At 34.8% G+C, this 24,087-nt stretch overlaps 2 protein-coding genes across 2 annotated transcripts in view; both read right to left on the bottom strand.

Annotated features, from left to right (window-relative positions):
* Positions 1-24,087, bottom strand: part of LOC118274152 (hemicentin-2) — a 150,568-nt gene that overhangs the window by 49,775 nt on the left and 76,706 nt on the right. The window lies entirely within an intron of this gene.
* On the bottom strand, positions 9,175-12,533 carry LOC118274182 (trypsin-2-like). The gene has a single exon (XM_050705139.1). The coding sequence runs from the start codon at positions 12,327-12,329 to the stop codon at positions 11,478-11,480; it is 852 nt and encodes a 283-aa protein (XP_050561096.1). The 5' UTR covers positions 12,330-12,533; the 3' UTR covers positions 9,175-11,477.

Below are 24,087 nucleotides of genomic sequence, written 5' to 3'. Positions count from 1 at the left end.
TTTCAATTAATACAAAAATGAACCACCTCAAAACACAAAACCCAAAGTTTCACAGCTAAAACAAGTAGCTCCTCCCATGGCGTAGATTGTCCAAATCCCTTGGGTGACGTAAGCACCGATCCCTTAAGTGATTAAAATTAATTAATCAAGATGGTGGGATTAAAATTGTAGATTCTAAGCAAGGTGAGTTTGGAGATAATATTCTTGTTAGTGTTGATGTAAATAATGATGGTGCAGAATTTGAGGAACTGAACCCACTAGTTTAGCATAATGATTAATGAACTAGTGATCCTTACGTTGGCAGTTTAGAAAATCAGCTATTGGTTATACAATGACTAATGCTTTATGTAGATAGCCCTTAAGTTGTTTGTTTGTGGCTACGGAATGTTTATCTGTTATTCGGGTGGATTAGTGACCCGATATTAATTTTGTTACTATAATGGAACTGATTATTCATAATTCAAGTGAAAAAAAACCAGTAAGACTTTGTCCGATCCGGAAATTGCGACCACTGATCAACGAGGGAATCAACATCAAATTAATTCTATTTCTTACACTATTACTATCAAGACTTTATTGAATCCTCAAATCCACAATCACCACACATCTTCATCCCATTACAGAGTATAAAACACGACACTACTAAAGTCATCGGTTGAATGACTTCACTTAAACCATTAGACGATGTCAGTTCACAGGCAAACACGACAGTAACCTAGTTCCTTTGGCTCACTTGAAACTAACACGACACTGGGAATTACCAGCTGACTTTGAGCTTTTCCTAGAACACACTTACAAGGGGGGGAGAAAGTAGTTCTTAAGAAATAAGTCAGGTTTGATGTTTGCTTTGAATATAGTTTCTTTAGTTTTTTGGTTTAATATCAATACATTACGGTATGGAATAATATGGTTTAATATGTTGGTGTTTTAATCGATTGTAAAAAAATGGAGAAGATTGAAAAATAGAACCAACTGTATGTAGTTTATAGTTTTAATTCCTTGGATGTGTTCAACAAAATATTATTGTTAAGTAATGGCTGAGTAATATTGAAATATAGTGTTTTATCTTTTCGCTTTTCAGGACGCGGTATACGATAGGCTGAGTAGACTGCGCGATGTCGCCACGTTTGCGCACGCTACTCTGTGAATCGAAACTAGTAGATTTTTTTCTTCATTAATGTACATGAGTAAACCGTGATTTTTAGTTAATGTCAATATTAAACAAACACAACCACATCAATATTTAGAAACACAGATTTTATTGCAACACTCACCCATCGAGAGTTATTTGAAAAATTGCACCAAAAAATATTACGTCAATATTTTCGGTTAGTATTTCACTTTCAAAACCATCGCGTCACAACGTTGACACTAGCGAGTATTTCGAACAGTTTCGAACCGAAGAACGCCAAAAAATACTCGAACATTTAAAAATCAACCAAACTGTTTCTAACTACTCTTAAATTTATAGTTCCAAATATTTCCAGCCAGTTCAAAACTAATATTTGTTGGTGTACCCAACTAGCTTTTGTTTCAAGGTTTCAAGGTCGATGTTGTTATTAGTTACTAAGTTTTACCCTCGACTCTGTTTACGTGGACATTCTTTGCCTTAGGGAAGGTATTTATACAATATAAATGCAGTTCATTTTGTTAACATGTCTGTGTAGTTGCTACCAAAATGTATCAATGCCAATTTGATTTTAATTTCGTAAATAAACAGACAGGAGCAATATACATATAGAATTTCTATTCTGCTTCGTATTAGCTCAGGCGTTACTTTACGGAAATCCATGCTACACTAATAATACAATTGTGGTATATTGTAAGTGAGTGGTATATTGCATGTCGTGTGTGTGTTTTTATATAACACCTCTTCTGCATGAGGGCGCTGTTGCACACTGCATGCTAAAATACATCTACCAGCGGAATGAAAACTAAAAATCTATTGTATGATTGGACAGGAACAATTTAAATAGTATTACAAATATCTACATAGATATTATTATTTCTCCAGCCTCTGTTACGTATATAGGCTTGATATTTACAATTCCATTAAATATATGTAAAAATGTGTTCATGGTGGAAACGGGTAGTGAATTAAAATACCCAATAAAATACCATTGTGCATTTGTATAGAGATTTTATGACCAATCCGAGCTATAGTTTTGTGACTGGCAGTGGCAATAAAACATAACTCACAAAAATTTGGTATGAAAAGTCAGATCCGATATTAAATAACTGGAAAATCTCTCACAGTTGAATGCAGAAATATTTTTAAAGGTAAAATTCTCGTTGAGCTTAGCGGTTGACTTTTATTTAATCTGGTTTAGCTGACAGATGTTGTTTAGTAGAACAACTAGTGAAGTGCCATTGATGAAACTGTAATGTTCATTATTTGGTAGTTTATGTGTTGTATTATGAATACGAGTATACGAGTATGAGCCTCTAGCATGCTTTTCTTACCTATAACCATCCTCAATAAAACTACTATTCAAATTTCCAATCAAATCAAAATGCTACGTAAGTAGCAGCCGATAATATAATAATATGTAATTAGTTTATATATTGTAGTTTTCGTTAACTTACAGTTTATATATTGTAGTTTTCGTTAACTTACAGTTTATATATTGTAGTTTTCGTTAACTTACAGTTTTTTTATAACATTTCTTGTTGATTTACTTCTCCATGCCGTATGTTAAAATATATCTTACATAATTGATTGTATAAAGCTGAAGAGTTTCTTTGTTTGAGCAGCTAATCTCTGGAACTACTGATCCGATTTGAATAATTATTTTTGTGTTGGATAGTCCAAATGGATTTGATTGGAAGTTTGGATAGTAGATTTATTGAGGATGGTTATAGGTAAGAAAATATCTTGAGGATCTCAATAGGAGCCGAGTAGAGCGAGTGAAACCGCGACGTAGTAGTTAAGTATAAAAACAATTAATCCTTGAATTCAGTTGACAGTTTATCAATCATTCTATTATCAAACCTAATAACATTCTAAACACAGTCAGATATAAAAATATCAAGTTATTTTTTTCCATTCAAAACCTTTCTCAATGCATCATTCACACAAACTCTTCACTATATATGTACAATACGAGCCCATATTACTTATACCTCTCATATTTTTCTTATTTATTCCCCGTGAGTGGATTCATCGATCTTTCACTGATATAATTGAGATCGATCCTTGTTCATGACATACACTGTAATTTCCTCTCTAAACTCCATCCATTACTCTTAATAATGACAACTTTTTAACTCAATTCGCGTTTGTATCATACTCGTATAGGGAAGGGAAATTCTATTTTGTTTGAAAACTTTGGAATATTTTGCTTTGATTTTGAAATTTTACGTCGTGTTTACTCTGATAGTCTGGTGAAATGATTAAGTAATAGGATCACGTTTTAATGAGATTTTAGGATTTGAAAGGTTAAATATTAATTGTCCGTTTGCTCATAGTCTAGATTAATAAATAAAATTGGAGTGTCTGTTTGTAATGTTGTGTTGAAATAATTTTTTTTTTCAATTTTAGATTATCTGTTTGTCTGTTTGTTCCAGCTAATTTTGACTATTTTAGGCTACTTTCAATTTAGATTCTTATTTGGTAAAACATAAAAAGCCCAAATTCTGTCAGAAGTATTATTCTATGTGGAACAAGTCGCGGGCAACAGCTCGTTCAGAATAAATTTGGCTTTTCCTTTTTGTAGAAGGTAAATTTATAGTTCCATAGCTATGTCAACTGTTTAGCGAAACAAAAAAATCTTGTAATTACATCGTTTATTATTTTTATAATGTTCCATAATTTTAATCGAAATACTTACACTCCATTTTAAAACACAAAAGTAATTTAAGTCTTAATAAAACTTTGCTGTATTTAGTTACTGTAACTCAATGTGTCAATCAATCAGTCTTGAGTTGATAGAAAATTGTCAATCAGTCTTAATAAGATCTTAAATATAAATCCTAATGAAAAACGTAAACAAAACATAGATCTAGGGCGAAATGATCAGCAAGCGAAACTGATACAATTACATTTTAATGGAAAATCTCACTGACAAATTACAAAATATCACTTATAAACAATTTAACGAAGATTCTATGCCATTTCGAATAACACAAAAACAAAATTAATATTTCATTGAGAACGGGCATGGAGCATGGAGTTGGCAAACTTTGAATTCAAATGTTATTGGAGTGAAACAATCTCGAGCGCAACAGTTCACCGTCACACCGAGTTTCGGCAAAATGGATTCAACGAAGTTGTTCACTCACCCACAAATTGAATTCACTTTGATTTTTACGTAAAATCTCAAAGAAACTTCGCTCCTAAAGTCATAAACTTCAAATTTATTGAAATCTGCCAAGAAATAAACTTAAATTGTGAAAGAATGGTTTTATCGTTGTAATTAAAAAGAATAAAGTCTTTTATAAACTTGGTGTATTTTCCTAGACCGCTGCAAATTAATCCCTTGGGAATATTACGGAGTTTACTTTGCTCAAGATAATACCAGCGCCCGTTCCCGGACACAATATATTATATTCTTATATACGAGCGAACTGTAATAGGTGGAATATTCATGAGAGAAATTATGATGCCATTAGTCAAGGGTATAAATAAGCTAGTATCACCTGTTATGTCAGCCGAAACAAATGATGGATTTACATTCATACGAAACAATAGCAATAAATAAAGATACAGATATATTTTGCACCGTATTAATATATGGCGGTACTTTGTCACCAACCCTAAAATGAGACCCGTAAATAAATAACAGAGTCGACCCTTTCAGAATACCAGTAATTTCATATCGCCCGCAATTAATACGACACTTATCGGTCGAGTGCCTCTTCGCTATGCCATTGTCTGTCTCCCTCATACTCGATATGAAAAGGGAATCGCTTCCAATCACCTGGAAAATACCAACCTGAACTGGTAAATACCAGTTTATACCGGTAATATCTAGCGTGCGTGAACCTTTAATCAAAAAGGTAGTCTATCAACATTTTATTGAAGTGGTCGATTCTTTTATGAGCTCGTTGGACTCATGGTTTATGGGATCGTGTGATAGATCTAAGGGGAGATTTGGATTTATTAAGTCTTAAATGCAATGCTTAAGATATTGGTTGTAGGAACTCGATAGATATTGTAGGATTAGCTTTTTGAAGAATCAGAATTTCGACACAAATCTATATATTTTTTTTATGGAATAAGCCGGTAAACGAGAAGACGGATCTTTTGATGGTAAGCAATTGCCGCCACCCATGGTTTTTTTTTTGTTTTTTTTTTTAACGTTGCCCCACATTAGGATTTTCTCCTGTGTCGTGGGTGCGTTTACAAACATATGTGGATTACACAAAGAGTTGCTCCGTGCGGGAATCGAACCCGCTACCCATTGCGCGGCAGCCAGTTGCCCAGCCACCGCACCAACCGTGCAGTCAAACTTGAAATACCAGAGGCTTTACCGGTGCGTTGCCGACTTTTTGGGGGTTAGGCATTTAAGGGTTGATAGGGAATCGGGGATTCTTTTTGGGGGGGTAATTGGGTCTCCGGTAACCTTACTCACACAACAAAACACAATGCAAGCGTTGTTTCACGTCGGTTTTCTGTAAGGCCATTCGTGCCGACGTATGGCTCTCCCACACTTACATCTACTGAGACGTTTTAAAGGAACATTCACTGTTTACCTTCAAAAGGAAAAATAAAACTGATTGGTAAAACTATTGACATCCAAAACTAGGACTGACATAGACATGAAATACAAACGTTCAACGCAAACGTGTAACTCAGAATTGACTCCAACATCAGTAAAGACAAGAGTCGAACTAGCGGTATTTGTACAGGTGTAAAAATATTTGGACTGGAATTTCCTGACGGAAAAGAAAAGAATTTTGAAGCGTACCTACAGAAATTGCTTCGCTTGATGGAAAAATAACATTCAGTAATTGGTAGACTTTAGCTGTTGAGTGAGTCTATTAAAAAGAGAGTTAGTTGGTTAGTTATGAATACAACCGAAGAAGAGTATGTGTTTTTGAATTGTTATCCTTAATTAGAAGCTTTTCCTTTTACGTCCTAAATGTGTGTAATAAGATTTTTGTAATGATTACGGCTTCTATTTTAAGTAGGAATGTCTGGTATGTCTCTCGTCAATTGACAACTACTTTATTAATATCAACTTAGTTCCACATAATTATATTAGGATGTATGTAACATTATTTGCGGCCCATTTTCTCTGCATACCCCATGGGAGACAGGTGTGAAGTATGTATATTATAAAATGTGGTACAATACTAAACACTAAATCTATACTACAAATTAAAATTAAATTTAATAATACAAACCATATTATGTATTATACTTCCATTTATATTTTACAATTCAGCCACAATAATTATAATCAGCAAATGAGGCATACCATCGATAGCCAAATGAGATGGAATAAAATGTTCGATTGCAATTTTTTTTTTGGCTTACTTGCTACCATTAGTTAAGTATAAGTATTTTTAGTGGATGGGCCGGTAAACGCGATGTTTACTTGGTAAGCAATCGCCGCCACCCATGGATACCCAAAACATCAGAGGCGTCACAAGTGCGTTGCTGGCTTTTTGGTGGTCAAAAATTTAAGAGTTAATGGGGATTTGAGTATTGGGAAAATTGGAAAGCGGGAGGGGTGTGTAAAATCGAGCCCCCAGTAACCTCACTCGCACGACAAAATATAACGTAACCGTTTTCACGTAATTTTTTGTGAGGCCGTGTATCACTCCGGTAGAGCTAGTTCATTCGTGGCGGGATTTGGCCCTCCCACACAAAAAAGTTTTTCTGAAATCTTTATACCTGCAACTCTTCATCATACCACTTCATTACTAACCCATTGTACCATTCATAAAGTTATTTAATATAATCGATATAACTAACTATCCAGCAATTAACTGTCATTCCCATGGAATGCCGCAGGGAGTTATCTTAGGTCCACATTGTTTCAGTGGGCCACTTAATTAGCCTGTAGATGGCGTTGACTAATTTACAGTTAAATGACGCCTAAATTCATTACCGAATTATGAATATGAGCCTTGTACCTATGGATGTGTGTATATATGAAACTGTTTGTGATGGAATCATTATTATCATTATTATTTGTCCATATAGTACGCACTTTTTTCCACTGAAGAACATTATGTGTTTTTTTCCAATTTCCTCCTTAATATTTATTTGTATTTAAATGGTTATACATAATTAGTGAGATTATATAAAAATAAAATAGTCTGAGGTAAAATTATGCATGAAATTAAACTTTGGGTTATTCAGATTGAGTGATGGTAGTACACTCTTAACATAATATGCTAGCTGATTCCATGCGATTTCACTCGCTTTACTCGACTATTTTTTGACCACAACGTAATGTTATATAAGCTATATCCTTCTTCGATAAATAGACTATCCAACACAAATAGAGTTATTCAAATCGGATCAGTCATTCCAGATATTAGTATATTCAAGCAAAAAAAGCTGTTCAGTTTTATACAATAATATGGGATTTGACTAATGCAGCTACTAAAATTACTTAAATTTTAATCAAACACTATTTGCACATCCATACAATTTAACATAATAATAATCAAATGGGGAAACTAATTGTGTATCTACATTTTAATGTCAAAATTATATGTTATTTATTTCATTGGATACACTGAATGTGAACTAATTAATCGGTCCATATAACATCAGTATATAAGACTAAACAAAAGCGTCATTGTTTGGCAAACATTATGCAAATTTTGTATTAAAATTATGTGCGCTGATTAGTAATATATATTGTATACCAAACAATAAGTATGTCTAATGGTGATTACTATGTTCTGCTAACATCTAGCAAATTAATAATTATGCTTTGTTATGTAAGAATATTCGTGTTAAAGTCGTTCTTTTTTGATTGAATCCGCTCCTTTTGTGTGGAACTTATTACGAACTAAATGAAATAGACTCAGTAGAGCTAACACCTGACTCGGAGCTGCAGACTAACTAGCAAGTTTACCGGGGCTCCGGCACGGAATGCAGGAGTAGGAAAAAGGTGGTTTTTAGTCAGTAAAAGTCTGACACTCCCTCTCGCCTCGCTCCAGGTGGGAGAAGCCATGACTTCCCCCATTAAAAAAGGCCATATTATTATCCAAACCTTTTAAGAAACAATCACAATAAACACCACTCTCGTCCATTACGACCAACAATCTTTCACTAAAAACAAACCGATTTACTAAAAAATGTATACCGCCTCATTCGTAGCTATAGCATCTACATTATAGTCACTTAAGCCCTGATCTAGTACTGATACCAGCAATTTATTATTAGAAAATAGGGGTCTATTCCTCGATAGACCGAACCCTTACTTAGTATCTGCCTCACGTACTCGCCCCACCTCTACCATTAGGTTCGTATAAAACAATTCTTTCTTGTTAGTTCCTTTCCTTAGTAGGTCACTTCTGAATCTGAAGGGCGCATTCAATGAAACTAATTAAGAACGTATGGTTTTGGTATTTAAGATTAAATTTGTATGTCATAATTTTAGGATTGATTTGTTTTGATGCTTGGATTTATTTTTCTCTATGAGTAATGAAGATATTTAGTAAAGAAGGGTTCAGTATTATAAAAATTAGTACTTACCGCCATACTCAGAGTTATTTAATGATAACTTAACCCAGTCCTCAGCAATTATTTTCGGAACAAAATCGTTACTAAGGAATAATTTCAGTAATCATTAAACATCTCTGGGTACAGCACTTAGATATCTTTTCCTATATTTAGCATCTTGTATTAAGTAAATAGTTAAAACTGCTAAAATATTATTATTAAACTATTGTCTTTTTAATGATTAATGCCTAAAATTTGAATTTGATAGTCTTGATTGATGTTACAAACCTATAAATTTTATTTCTGTACAAGAAATATATTTCCAAAATAACTACCAGCGAGTGATTAGTGATCGATACTGACGCCAAAAATGCAATCAGAAATTTTTTTGTCTGTCTGTCTGTATGTTCGTTATAGAAACAAAAACCACTCGACAGATTTCAACGAAACTTGGTACAATTGTTCTTCATACTCCTGGGCAGATTATAGTATACTTTTCATCACGCTACGATCAATAGGAGCAGAGCAGTGAAGGGAAATGTTTGGAAAACAGGAGAACTTACTTCATTTTTTAGGCTTCCGTCGCGTGTGCAGCCTTAATGGTTAAAGCTACACAGAAAACATGAATGAGGGAAATGTTCTCCTTAAAATTGTTTAAAAAATATTCCACGACAGTAAATGTCTATCTTTTATGGTTGACTCACAATAACACGTATAACTCTCGATAGCTTCGCAGCTCGGAGCTTTCTGATTATATTTGTCTACTCTTACGTTTATAACACTCTCATTCATTAATTCATATCTATACATATAATAAAATCGTAGAAAAGTGCTGTCTGTACATTGAAAATAAAAATAAAAAAAATAGCAGGGGTTATTGTTATGTCGATGTCGAACCCAAAAATGTAATTAACTTTTTTTTGTCTGTTTGTCTGTTCGTCTGTGCGCGCTAATCTCAGAAACGGCTGATCCGAGTTGGATGCGGTTTTCACGAATATATTGTGGGATGCTTAAATTTACATTTAGTGTTTGTTTCATGTCAATCGGTTCATAAATAAAAAAGTTATGTCATATTAAAGAATCACGTCGAACATTCTATGCTTATACCATTAATCTCCGCAACTATTTGACGGATTTGGTTGAAATTTGGTACAGATATAGTTTAGAACCTTAGAAAGGACATAGATATATTTTTATTTCAAAAATCAAAAAATAAAAATAAGAAATAAATTATTTATAAATAATTCTATGTCGATCGTTACACGACTTCGGTTCATGTTATTGTTTTAATTTATCGAAAAAAAGTAAATAAATAGTAAAAAGGTATGAAAAAAATAATATCAATATAATAAAACATTTAGTACAAAGAAAATGCTCTAACGGAGTATAGATAATTCTATGTCGATCGTTACACGACTTCGGTTCATGTTATTGTTTTAATTCATCAAAAAAAGTAAATAAATAGTAAAAAGGTATGAAAAAAATAATATCAATATAATTAAACTTTTAGTACAAAGAAAATGCCCGAACGGAGTATAAATAAATAATCCAAGTTGTCTTTATCCTCGATAGATGGCGTTGGGATCGAAATAGATCGCGCTATGGTTTCGTTACATTCATTTGGTTGGCCGAGCGCTTCGGTACTATCGTAGAAAAAGTGTATCGTATAATACGATACACTTTAAACCAATTGTATTTGTTTAATAGTTTCGTTGTATTTGTCAATTAATAAGTTTATTTGTTGGGTTTTCCTGGTTTTTTGGTTAAACTATTTAACGTAGGTTTAGTTTGATATCGATTATTAGTAGTTACTGTAGTTAGTTTTTTTAATAAAATTGTAAGTCTATTTTTTTTTTAATTAGATTAGATTTAAGTCGTTTCTTTTAAATTATTTAGTTTAAGCTTGGTTATTATAGCATAGAGGATAGGTTGTAATATAGTTTCTTTTTTAATTGTTATAAATTCGTAATTCGTAGCTTTCTTTAGTTTTAAGTTAGTTTAAGTCCGTTTTTAAACTATTTTTTCAATGCCCTAAGTGAGTATACATCTATTAAATTCAAACGCAGAGCTCATTATGTTGATTTTTGAAGAGTTCCCTGGAATATCTTCCACATCTCATTTTTGAAGAGATCCCGCGAGATCGGGAACTATGTGGTTAAAACCAAAAATTTGCCGGAAGTCACTATTCCACGCGAACGAAGTCGCGGGCAAAAGCTAGTATTATAATAAATCTGTAGAAGGGTCAATTCTGTACATCGAAAATATTGAAAGAATAAATAGCAGGGAGTGTTACTGGATCGATACCAAACCCAAATATGTGATTAATTTTTTTTTGTCTGTCTGTCTGTCTATCTGTATGTTCAGGCATCACGTGAAAACGATAACGATTCGATTTCGATGAAACTTGGTATAATTATAAGTTATTATCCTGTGCATAAAATATAATACTTTTTACCCTGGAAAAATACGTGCAACAGTTTTATTCTACAGAACGGGAGCTCAACAGCAGTAGCTCAATAAAGGGATCTCCTTAATTATTATAGGCCTCGCCGTATCCAAATACGGCGAGGCCTATAATAATTAAGGAGATTATTATAGGCATCACATCGTACTATTGGACCCAAGTCCAATAGATATTTATAAGATGTCATTGTCAGAGTTACTCAAAATGGAGAAATAAAACTTCCACACGAAGACCGACATCCGCGCGTACGGATTCGCGGGCGGAAGCTAGTAGTATATAAACTATCAAATTAAAATTATTTATGATGACGGTAAAAAGCTGGACTGACTTAAATTTTCGAAAAGTTAGACATATACTTTTTTGAAAATGGTTCTTGTAAGTAACCTAAGCACTGGTTTCTCTATTTATTACATCACTTATCCAATCAATAAAAGGACTGGTGGGTGTTATGTCGCCGAGTTCCAGAAACTGTATGTCAACGAAACATGCAAAGCCTGGTGCAGCGCTATTAACACCAACAATGCCTGAGGCATGCAGGAGTGGTCCGCCTGAGTCTCCCGGACACAATGCTTCCAACTGGCCACAACGCCGCGACACACACATTCTTGGACGTACACCTTGAAAACTTGGACTGCATTTAGTGACAACAACATCTAGCTTTTGTAAAGGTTTCTCGAAAAAATCCGCGGCAGCGATCACTTCCGCTATCTTCATTAGCCCGTAACCAGTCACAGTCGCTTCCAATCCAAGCAAGCTTGTGGAATCCAATGCACTAATATGCCCATATTGGCTCAGAACAGTTTCTTCAGTTTTTATTAAACCTATATCATTGACCAAACGAAATGGGAAATTTTTACCCAAATAGCCAGGGTGTCTATACCATTGTAAAATTTGGCTCGTATGATTTTTCTCAAGAGGACCGTAGGCTATATAATATTCGTCCTTCATCATAACTCCGTCTTTTTCGATGGAACTTGTTATTAGAAACGGTGTAATACAATGACCGGCTGTCAACGCCCAGTTTGGTGTGAACATAGAACAGGTGCAGATATGCTTACGTTTTGTAAAGATAGCAATTCCTTGGTTCTTAACAACATGATGTAATCGTAACCTTCCAACATAGGGGAGCTCGTCTTCAGCGACATCGCTGCCGCCAATGATCCTCAATGCAGGGTTGCGGCTACTGGCGTGCAGAACAAGAGTGGCGATAAATAAACTCACAATAATAAAACACATGCTGACTAAAATACGTCTGTTGCAGTGGAAAGTTTGTCGGTTTTATTTCTGTACTATAAAAATAATATAATCAGAAAATGTAATATTGTATTGTGAAATTTTAGTCGATATAAAATATATATACATAAAATAAATCTGTAGAAGGGTCAATTCTGTACCTACATTGAAATTTTTTTTAAAATAAAGAGGTGTTACTGGATCGATACCAAACTCAAATAGGTGATATTTTTTTGTCTGTATGTCCGTCTAACGGTTCGATTTCGACGAAACTTGGTATAGTTATAGCTTATTGTCCTGGGAATGAAATAGGATATTATCTTGGAATAGGATTTATCTTGGAAAAATACGTCGAATTTAACTAATTATTTTTTTTTTCTTAATTTTTCAGTTTTATACTACAGACCGCGAGCTCAACAGCAGTAGGTCAAAGTCAAAGTCAAAGCATTTATTTCAAATAATCCTAAATTAGGCACTTTTGAAACGTCAAATTGAATTGTCCGCCAGTCTGTCCGTCCGTGAAGCTAGACGCTCAACAGAGGGATCTCCTTAATTATTATGGGCCTAGTCGTATTTGCGTCCAATAGATATTTATAAGATGTCCTTGTCAGAGTTACTCAAAATGGAGAAATAAAACATCTACGCGAAGACCGACATCCGCGTGGACGGAGTCGGTATTTTAATGGAAATGTTACCTATAAATGTTGTAATTATGGTGATTTTGATATTATTTGAAACAATGTTACCAATTACTATGTAAGTAGATTAAGTACTTTTGCGGTGCTCAATAGGGCCCATAGTTAGAACATATTACTGTAAAATTGTAGACCACACTGTACACTATGGATGCATGAAAGTGATATAATTTGATTTGATTTTTAACTAAACATGAATGTAATTATTGGGCTGCCAACAAATTGGCAGACTTTTTCAAGTAATTTTATAATAAATACGTAATAATTTATCCGCACATATGTACTTTAAGTCCCGCACCAAAAAGCAAAGTAAAAATTGCTTACTAAAGTAATTAATATGATTTACATTTAAAATACTCTAGCCACTTCTAGTTCACATCAACTTGCTCAATCTAAAATCTATCTTATCTACCAAAATATAAAGTAGCATTCCCAGTAAATATATTGCGACAACGTCTTGTGTATCTGCCAGTATTAATTTCACGCTAGTCTCCCTACTACATATGGAATTTAAAGTCACTGGGTTTGGAAATAAATCTTAAATCCTCTTATGTTTATTATGTAGAGTATTCTTATGTTACCAGAGTTATTCCATTCCAGGATTCCATTATATGTTTATTCCAGGTTAGTACTAGAAGTTTTCTTGTCTGAAAGATTCATATAACACCTAGTTTTCCCGAGTTTTTCGTATCAATTTCTCTGTAATTAATTCATTAACCGAATTTGAAGTACTCGAAGTAACGTTATAATGCCTAAAACACTCCTGTTCTAAGACTGTTGTTTAATGAATAATTAATATATACTTCGTTAATATCTAGGACACTTTTTACATAGCTATAACTATAAAATTGTTGAACATAAGCTGTGTAGGTCAATTAATTAAAAAAATTTTTCATCTATTATAATTTTCGTGAGACATTTATCCATTTATTGCAACTAAGACTGTTTACAAGCTATGCCAGCGGCTCATATTCTTGTTCATCGTACTAAAATCTCGATAACATAATAATTAATAGAAATTCTAACCTATTCCAAAATTCTTCGATAGTACTAACCTCAAATTCTACCCGCCATAGCCTAGTACGATTCCACAACACAACAAACAAGATTCGACTCTCAAAAGTAGAAGTTCAGAGGGAAAAATTTCAAAATAGAAAACTTTACCTGACCAGAATTCTTGAGAGCAGACCTAACTGCACATAACTTCGACCTCCGTGCAAGTTAAAATAGATTTTCACTCGATAAATATGCTGGAAAGTGACCGGAGACCAACGAAGTACTGGACAGGGACTCGAACTTATGAACATTGGTGTCGGGAGTATAATCTCGTTACTAGAGCTGCCTTGATCGAGTGCTTGCTAAACTGAAAGTGGTTTCGATTCATTTTAAAGTTTAGTTTGAATTATTAATATGGATGATGATGGGATTTGAAAATTAAAAATCTTTTTAGACCTGACGGTCTAAAAAGATTTTTAATTTACTTACTGACGTAAGTAATGAAAAAATATTAGACGCGTATTTTTTTATTTTGTCATAATATAAGATACAATACTTAAAACGAATTAAACTTTAAGAGTGCGGCATTTCTACGTATAAAACGTACCTAGAAGTGACGTCAAAATCAATATATCTTCAAATACACCGGAACACATATTTGATACAGACATGTAATATCATAAGTGGTATGACTATTTGTAATGTAAAAGTAACACTAGTATTTTAACACGTCAAACGCCAAAGTGGTCACCGGAAACGAACTTAGCAATAGGATTTGTCTTTAACAATATTTTATCAGTATTCAAAACCTTAACCTAAAACAAAAACAACTTTTTAACAAAACTGAAGATGACACCAAACAACAGGCCCTTGACAACGAGGAAAACATTAATGAATGAAAGGGACACAATACATCACGTATGACACAGTGAAGGTAAGTAGCAGCGACGAGCACAGGTGTTGCGTACAACCCTAGAAAGCTTTTAACTTAAGCACCAGCACTTGTGACTGTTACTTACCATCCTCGGCCGCTTCATGAAACTTTGATATAGGGAATAATGCAAAATATTTTGTTGCTTCGTGTATTTATAGAACTGGCTTTTGGAGTTTCGTTCTTTTATGTTTTATTTTTTTGAGAATAAAGCTTTGTTCAATTGTTTTGAGGTTTTAGAGTTTTTTTTTTCTTTACGGAATTGGGGTTAGTGACCTAGACTGAATTTAGGGCTCGTGTAACCTGACACGTTTTACAAAATAGTTTGTTTTGATGACGATGTTAGTAGTAACTTGGAGGTAGGTAATAAAAATTGTATTACGGCCCACGTTATATAATATACAGTATGGAGATCACTCATGAGACAAAAATGAAATTACAAGTATTACTAGTCCACAGAAGCATAATACAATTAAATATTTCACGAAAAACGAAATTATATTTTTTTTAAATTTATTATACAGAATAAATAATTACATAAATGAATCAAGCATTTCCATCCCCATCATATAGATGGTTGGCAGGCCACAACTGTGCGCTTCTCGCGCAACTTTCTGCCTCGCACAGCAAAACTGTGGAATGAGCTGTCGTCGGCGGTATTTCCGAACCGATACGACCTTCAAACCTTCAAGAAAAGAGCATACTCCTTTTTAAAAAACAAAGGCCGGCAACGCACCTGTGACTCCTCTGGTGTTGCGGGTGTCCATGGGCGGCGCTGATCGCTTACCATCAGGTGACTCGTCTGCTCGTTTGCTTCCTATTCCATAAAAAAAAAAAAAAATAAAATTAAATATTGTATAGGCAGTCCCATGTTCCTTGACCACAGAAGAGCTGTAATGTTGTAGATTGTTTAGGAATGTTACGGACATGTGGCGTGGCTCTTGCAATGCTGTATTTGTAGAGTGTTCAAATTAGTTCAAAGAGAAAATGCATGCAATGCTTTTTTTGAGGACTTTAAGGTCCTAGGTAATACAGTAATGTTATGTATTGACATGTGAACTTACTTCTGACTCCATGTGTATTAGTACACACACATAAATATGTACATACAAACTGCCTCAATCCAGAGTATTTGGAAATAAAACAATTCAGCTACTTACGTCCGATACAGAAAACGAAATCAAGACGAATAAATATTAATCTCGCCCACAATCGTGAATAAATAACTAAGAATAGAAACGCTGACGTAATTTTCCTCGTTCCCCCGTAATGTATCCTATTACCTCCAAACTTCATCCCGGGGTCTCTAAAATCGGAAAAAAAAACTCCGTCATTCTACACAAATTGGGGATTTTTTGTACACATTATAAGCAAGAACGATCCACTTTGCTAGTAAAAAATGTTTTGACAAAAGCCTTCATCAACATTTTAGCCACATGGTCATCAAGAAGGATCATTTTGGGGCCCGTTTTTCATTTACTAGTCATTTTGGAAATATGTCCCTTATTTTTTTGGGGGACCATTTTTTAAAGTGTCTATGTAATGCTTCTCTGCATTATGTAAAATCTTGTGATTAATCTGTAAAGAAAATTATGATGTATTTGCATTACCATAAAATCGATTTTGGGCTGGTAACCTGGTAACATGTAGGTGTTAATATAATATGCACGTCTGTCTGTCTACGGCTGCCTACCCCTTCGGTGTTGTTGAAGTATCCCGTGTTTTTTTTATGAAACGCGCCGGTAATCGAGCAAACGTATTACCTGATGGTAAGCAATCGCCGCCGCCCATGGACACTTGAAACACCAGAGGCGTTACAAGTGCGTTGCCGGTTTTTTGGGAGTTAGGAATTTAAGGGTTGTTGTTAGGGAATCGGGGATTGGGAAGATTGGGAAGCGGGGAATTGGGCCTCCGGTAACCTCACTCACACAACGAAACACAACGCAAGCGTTGTTTCACGTCGGTTTTCTGTGAGGCCGTGGTATAACTCCGGTCGAGCCGGCCCATTTGTGCTCTCCCACACTTAAACCGTGTGTTTATGAAATAAAGACAAAGTCTACGTTTATCAACATTTTCCCTTTTAATGTACCGTAAACATAAACTAAATAGCTTAGCACACAAAACAACTTGAAACACAAAACCTAATGTTTTTCTAGAACACTCTGGAAAATTCCGACACAATAATTTCGTTCACCGCTCAAAACTTAAACGCTTTCGACACGTTTAGCGTATCGCAGTGAATACGAAACTTTATTACGACAGCGGCGCGTCACTGAAACTGTGACGTCATTATTCTACGGATGACACGCTGTATAAACTGTCCGTACTCCGTGTAGAAAGACCATGAATTTGGATGTTGAGAAAGAGACTTAATTATTAAGCATACTGTAAATGTGTAGTGATATATTGTGTAACAGCATTACGTGCCGTAATGTGCATCTCTGCCTACCATTAAAAAAACTATAAATATGAATAGATGTGAACCAACTTTTACTATTTCTGCATATTTTTGCAGTAGATAGAGTGCATAGTCAAAACGATTTTTTCTTGATTATTATAGCTTACTTAGATACTTATGGCCGTTTCATATTGGTAGCCAAAATATAATATGAAGATGAGAGTCAGAGTCAGTTTATGTCATTGGTTAAAATATATGAACTGATCATTTCACCTTTAATAATCTCAAGATTGAATATTTATAGCATCGTGGAAAAGACACTATCTATAATAAAATGTTCAAAGATATGGATCAGCGAATGGGGATAGTTCACCCATTATTCAATGGCAGTTCAAGTACTAACATAAATGAAATCGATGACCTAAAAAACCTTGACACGCCTTACACTTGACATTCGCCTAGGCTTAACAAAAGACATAATGTCAAGAAGAAAATGTCCACAGCATAGTCACCCTATTGACTATACAGAGTGATTCCAACCGCTTGAAACTCAAAACGAGTTTGTTTTTCAAACAATTTCACGAATCACGACACTTTATTGTACACCCTTTTATTTGAGAACGTTTTTAAAATTTTAAACAATCCTACGTTTACATTGCGTGGGATCGAACTTTTTTTGTGTATAATTAAAAGTTCGAATTTTAAAATAATTAAAACGGCATCGACGTTCTCGTAATTATTCCTAGTGAAAATGTGAAATTATATTCGTATAACTTTTTATTCTAAAATACTCGTATATTTCTATTACTTTTGAAAACACATTTTTCGAGTTGCACGAATCCCGTTAACATATAACTATTTTTATTTTCTTACCACTCTTTATCACCAAACATGAAAGGTACTTACCTAAATATAATACTTGACACATATTTTTTTGACTGCACGGTTGACGCGGTGGCTGTGCAACTAGCTGCCATGCAACGTGTAGCGGATTCCATTCCCGCTTGCTGCGCAACTCTTTGTGTGATCCACAAATAGTTGTTTCGGGTCTGGGTGTCATGTGCATGTGAACTTGTATGTATGTAATCCACTTCACAGAAATCCTAATATAGGGCAACGTTTAAAAAACAAAAAAAAACCTAATACTGAAAAATCGAACCCAAATCCCTATCTTCACTACAGCTTATTACCAACCAATAAAATTACAAGAATCGCATAATTCAACATTAAATCAAATTCCGATCCCCCCTCGACTCGTAACGTAAGGCGATGACGTAATCGAGTGTTACTTATTTGCCGATGTTACCCTATTGCTTTCCGATTCATTCGATAGAACGAATCATGCCCAACCGTGGGTGTTTTCCGGCTGATATGACGAATGCAAAGCGATCGTATTTCAATTGAATCAAACATTTTGTGGGCTCGAAAACCCTTATTTGTAGGGTTCAACTCGATTTTAATTATGTAAATCGATATGTTTATTCGAATTGAAGTGTTTTTTGTTTTTGTTTTAGGAAGTTGTTTAGACGAGATAAAGCATCGGTCTGAAGACAATAACATCTTAATAATGATAATGGTGGTCTTTAATCATTGCTGTGCTCATAAAAAATAAGTTTCTACCATTTGTGTTTACTACACAGGCAGTCCAATGTTATCAACATTAAAGGTGTGTCCTACTAGTATATGTGTCCTAAAATATTATATATAATTCAATCAATTTTCGATACATAGTAAATAAGAATATCCATTTGAACGAGTATAGAATACCAGCTTCTGCCAGCGAGCTCGGCCGCGTTCTCGTACTATAAAATACACTGTCTTAATACCAAATTTTATCAAAATCCGTTCATTAGTTTCAGGGTGATTGACAAACGAACATTTTAAGTACCTTTCACATTTATAATATTAGTGTGATGTAGTTCGTGGTGGTAAATACTTTGTGCGCCCCGAGGTTTGAGCTAGAAAGCCCGTGGCAGTCAAACAACATTATAACTTCCACAAAACTATTCTTACTTGATAAAACTCTGGGTCAATGTCAAAGCTAACGTTACCTAACAAAATAAAAGTTTACCATTCGATCTGATAGCAAGTTAGAATCACACCAACTTTGCAACCACGACCTAGATATGTACCCTTTCAAACTTTCACCCTTTGGATTCTGTTAGGTATTATAAAAAATGCTTATACCACAGTTTGATTTTGAGTCTGTAGTTCCCACTAAGAGTCACTGTTAGTTACAATAGAACTGACGTGAAATATGTACAAATATTAAAAGAATAAAAGAAATGGTGACTCAGGTGACTGAGGTAATAAAGTAAGTTCTTTTATAATTTTCAAAAGCCTGTACGTGGTTACTGGCTGTACTGACATTATTCACCACCACTGTTTGAGCATTATTGACGCTTGCTCACTGCGGGTTGACGATTTCAAACTTAGAATTAGAGAAATTAAAAGCACATTTTTCCTCACGATGTTTTCCTACACCGTTTGCCCAGCAGTCGTACTTGCGACCATACAACTAGGCAGTCTTTACTATCTTCTTTCTATAAATTCTTAATTCCTTTCTCTTGTTATCTAAGCCAATAAATTACAGCGTGCCTTACGGAGCTACCTCTATGAATAACAAATCCAACAAGCCAAAGACCGATTTTAAATGTACGATAAAAACTTCTATTTAAGTGTCGGACTAAACTCAAGATATGCCGTAGAACGTAGTTTTTCTTCGGATTTAGGAGATCGTGTTATGTAAAAATATGAGAAGTTTATTTTAGGTTTGTGACCTGATTTTGTTTTAGATGGCTTAAGCATTGTTTAGCATTGTAATACGTGTGGGAGAGCTATGCTTGCGGCACGAATGGGCCGCCTCGACTGGAGTGATATCACAGCCTCACAGAGAATCGACGTGAAACAACGTTTGCGTTGTGTTTCGTTATTTGAATAAGGTCCGGATGAGAATCCGGAGGCGTCATTACCCCCCTTCCCAATCCCCAATTCCCCATCAACCCTTTAACTCTCAAAAGGCCGGCAACACATTTTTAACGTCTCTCGTGTTTTGGGTGTTCATGGGCGGCGGCAACTGCTTATCATCAGGTGATGCGTCTGTTGTAAAATACTAATATTTTTTTTTATATTTAATGTGTACTGGTGTAAGGACCAAGTGTCGTTAGAGAGAGAGAGGATATAAATAGACTGATCGTGCGGAAGACACCGCTATTGTGACGTCACAGGGATGAATGAACTTTTTCAAAGAGTGTATTATGTCAGATAAAATATTCGTGAACAAAAACGTCTTGGAACGTTATACAATGTACAGGGCGGTAGGTTAAATGACGTGATGGAATATAATGATCTGCAGATTCTTGAAAGTCGTGTTTTTAGTTGAACTGTCATATTTTATTATTCTTTAATTTAGATATTATTTAGAGTCCTTGTGGAGTTAAATCAAAGAAATACATAGTTAGCATTTCGCTACAACCTTTCAAGCAACTGCTAGGTAGTGGATTTATTTGCCGAAGTCTGTGTTTCCTGATGGGTATAACCTGGGTGTCTTCAAAGCCCAAATGAATAAGTTGCTTATGGGCAGACGTACTCCATCGTAGGACGCATCATCACATACTATCAGGCAAATTGCAGCCAAACGTCAACACGTCAAAATGTAAAAATAAAAAAAAAAACGAATAAGACGTAAGACTTCTTTAAGTCCTCGATAAATGCAATTGAAATATAAACCCATAAAAATCAACACACGTCATAAAGAACATAGTTTTAATTCCTTGTAGAAGCAAGCCAAGTAAGTGACTGGGAGAATTACAAGAATTGCAAATTCTCACGTAGATGTTCGAAAGGCCTGGTTGGCATGCCACATCGGTTGGCGTGCCAAACTGCCGACGCAGTTCATTATGCACTAGTTCTTTAACAAATCTTATAAATGCATGGCATTTTTAAAATTCCCTCGACCCACTCTCGTTTTTGTGACTTTGACTAATGTCTTGATGAATTTATTCATGAAGTTTATTTTTAACAGAGTGTGCTTTTGATATTTATTTTGTGGATGGTCTCCAAAAAATTCTTGTATGATACTCTGCGCCAGTATTTTAACTTCTGTCGAGAGATGCTATGAATTTGGACACATTACTTTGAAACAATTTTTCGTTTATTATCTATCTATATCAATATTTTCTATAGGCCAGTGCGTCAGAGATGTGCTATGTAGCTATTGTACGAAGATGTAATGGCTAAGCTTGAAACTATGTGACCGTTTCCATTGACACTAAGCTATGTAGCTGTGAAAAGTAAATTCGCAGCTCGAGTATCGATATCGATAGTAGGGAAGGCATCCATAGCACGTATCTTTCCATATAAAAACATAGCTTAGCTGAGTCCGTTTCTACCAGTGCTAAGCTATGTGTACCAATGAATATGATTTGTGGAAGCGAAACGCAATCACAGCAACGTAGCATAGCATATCTCTGGTGGAAAAGCCCCCTCACATTGACAAAGAATTTCAGTACTGTGGAGAACAACCTGATATGTATACTGCCAAAGGTTGATTGCTGATGAAATCGAATTAGTTACCTGAAACAAAATGAAACAATTATTAGTTAATCTCGTACATTAAAAAGAATCCACTAATAAAATATTTTACAGTTAATAAAACTACCAGACCAATCAAAAGTGACTCATAATAAAATTTATACACCTTCAGACCTGTGCCTATCGTAATTTATAATTTTTCACGAAGAAATATTACTTCTGATCTAAAGAGTATAGAATGCATATAAATTGCTTAGGAAACGGTTGAAATGAAAATTAAAACATACGTACATAACCTCACGCCTGTCGTCCATAGGGGTAGGCAGAGACAATAGACTACCAATTGCTACAAATCTTACACACCTCTTTCGCTTCATCAATAGTCATCAGTCTTTTCATGCATGCTCGTCGGTTAAGGGTACTTTTAATTTGGCCCTTTTTTAATATATCACCAATCTGGTTGCTATATGTCCGTTTTTTTTTTTTAAGTTTATGTAACCACTGACACAAACTCATCATTCATACACGTACAAATCACACAAATTCATTTACAAATAAGAAAAACCCAATGAACAATACCCTATTTAATCTATGGAAACATTTTCCACGAGGATATAACTGTAACTGGCAAGCCGGAGGCATTGTTCTTTTTTTTAATATTATCGACATTCTGCGAAACTGGTCACACAGAAATGTTGGCCGTCGTGTCGCCGAGGGGTAGAGCGGTGCGATAAAATTCCCAGTTTCATTCCCTTATCGTTGCCGGGACGTGAGCGGCCGTATTTGACACAGGAAATAATAACACGGCTTGATACATACTGTAGTAGCCAGTGGATAGGGGTTTTCGTTGTTGAGATATTGTATGTGTTGTTTTAGAATAAATCCGTAATTATGTTTTTTTTGCCTTTTATAACCGAAGGGGTAGGCAGAGGTGCATATTATTATGGCACGTAATGTCGTTATACCTACAATGTAGGTACATGACCTTTTCACCATTTATAAGTCCCATGTAATAGGGGGTGAGCTTATTGCCATGTACTGGGTACAATTCCAGACTACTACTGAGATATTTTCGAAAAACCAAAGAAAAGCCCAGTAAAACTTTGACCGACCTGGGAATCGAACCCGAGACTTCTATGACACGTATTCGCAATTGCGACCACTCGACCAACAAGGCAGTCTGTTTTTTTATCTTTAGTATAATAGAATAGGAAAATTCTGATCTGGATTGTAAGTATGTCTAGCTACATGTTATTACTAAAAGGACGTTACTATAGTTAAAGTTCTATTATAATTTTCTATTCATTGAAAAACATCAAATGAACACAACTAAAAATAGGATCACAACATAAAAAAACATGCTTCACTGCAGAAAAAACTATTTGTTATTCAAATCTGTAATTGCAAGGCAAAATAAAGTTTCAAAGCAAACAGCAAAGATTCTTTTTCTCGCGTAGCTTTGAGAGTTTCAGAAAAATAATCTAGCTAAGTGGACGGCAAGAAAATAAAAGAAAGACAAACAAAAATGATAATTACAATGTCACTAATTAAGATAACGTCTTTTTAATAACTTAAGTGCTGAAAGCTATGAAGAATTAAATAAATTGTAACAGGCTTTGAGATTTAGAAATTGCAACTTTGATGTCATGCAACTGAATTCATTTTTGAACGAGATGAATTTTAATGTCGTGTTTTATATCATGATTTAATTAAGTCTATAGTACTTTCTAGTTTTGGCGTTGGTCTCTTTAAATAATAGTTGTATGTATATACTTCTCTATTAGTTATAAGTATTTGTCACTAGTACAAATAATGTGTACAAAGTAGTCACTTGTATAACCCACCCAGAGGTTGACTTAACTTCTGCTTCTGCTTCTCAACCCTGAGAATGCAGTTCTGGAAAGAGCTAATGTGACTTTTTCTTACTTATATACTTTCTGTGTTTATAATAAGTGAAAAAGAAAAAATGTTTCGGCACGAATGGGCTGGCTTGATGGGAATGATACCACGGCCTCACAGAAAACCTACGTGAAACAACGCTTGTGTTGTGTTGCGGTGTGAGTGGGGTTACCGGAGGTCTCATTACCCAACAATCCCCGATTCCCCAACAACCCTTAAATTCCTAACCCCCAAAATGCCAACAACGCACTTCCTGCATATACTTAGACACCACCAACGTACGATAAAGAAGATATAATCAGGAAATAC

The sequence above is a fragment of the Spodoptera frugiperda genome, chromosome 3 (assembly GCF_023101765.2).
Source record: "Spodoptera frugiperda isolate SF20-4 chromosome 3, AGI-APGP_CSIRO_Sfru_2.0, whole genome shotgun sequence".
In the NCBI taxonomy this organism is placed as follows: Eukaryota; Metazoa; Arthropoda; class Insecta; order Lepidoptera; family Noctuidae; genus Spodoptera; species Spodoptera frugiperda.
The sequence above is the reverse complement of the archived record's forward strand: the minus strand, read 5'-3'. Positions and strand labels throughout refer to the sequence as shown.

Bases quoted from the DNA above. Each gene is read 5' to 3' on its own strand.
- LOC118274182 (XM_050705139.1), bottom strand. From the start codon at position 12,329: ATGTGTTTTATTATTGTGAGTTTATTTATCGCCACTCTTGTTCTGCAC.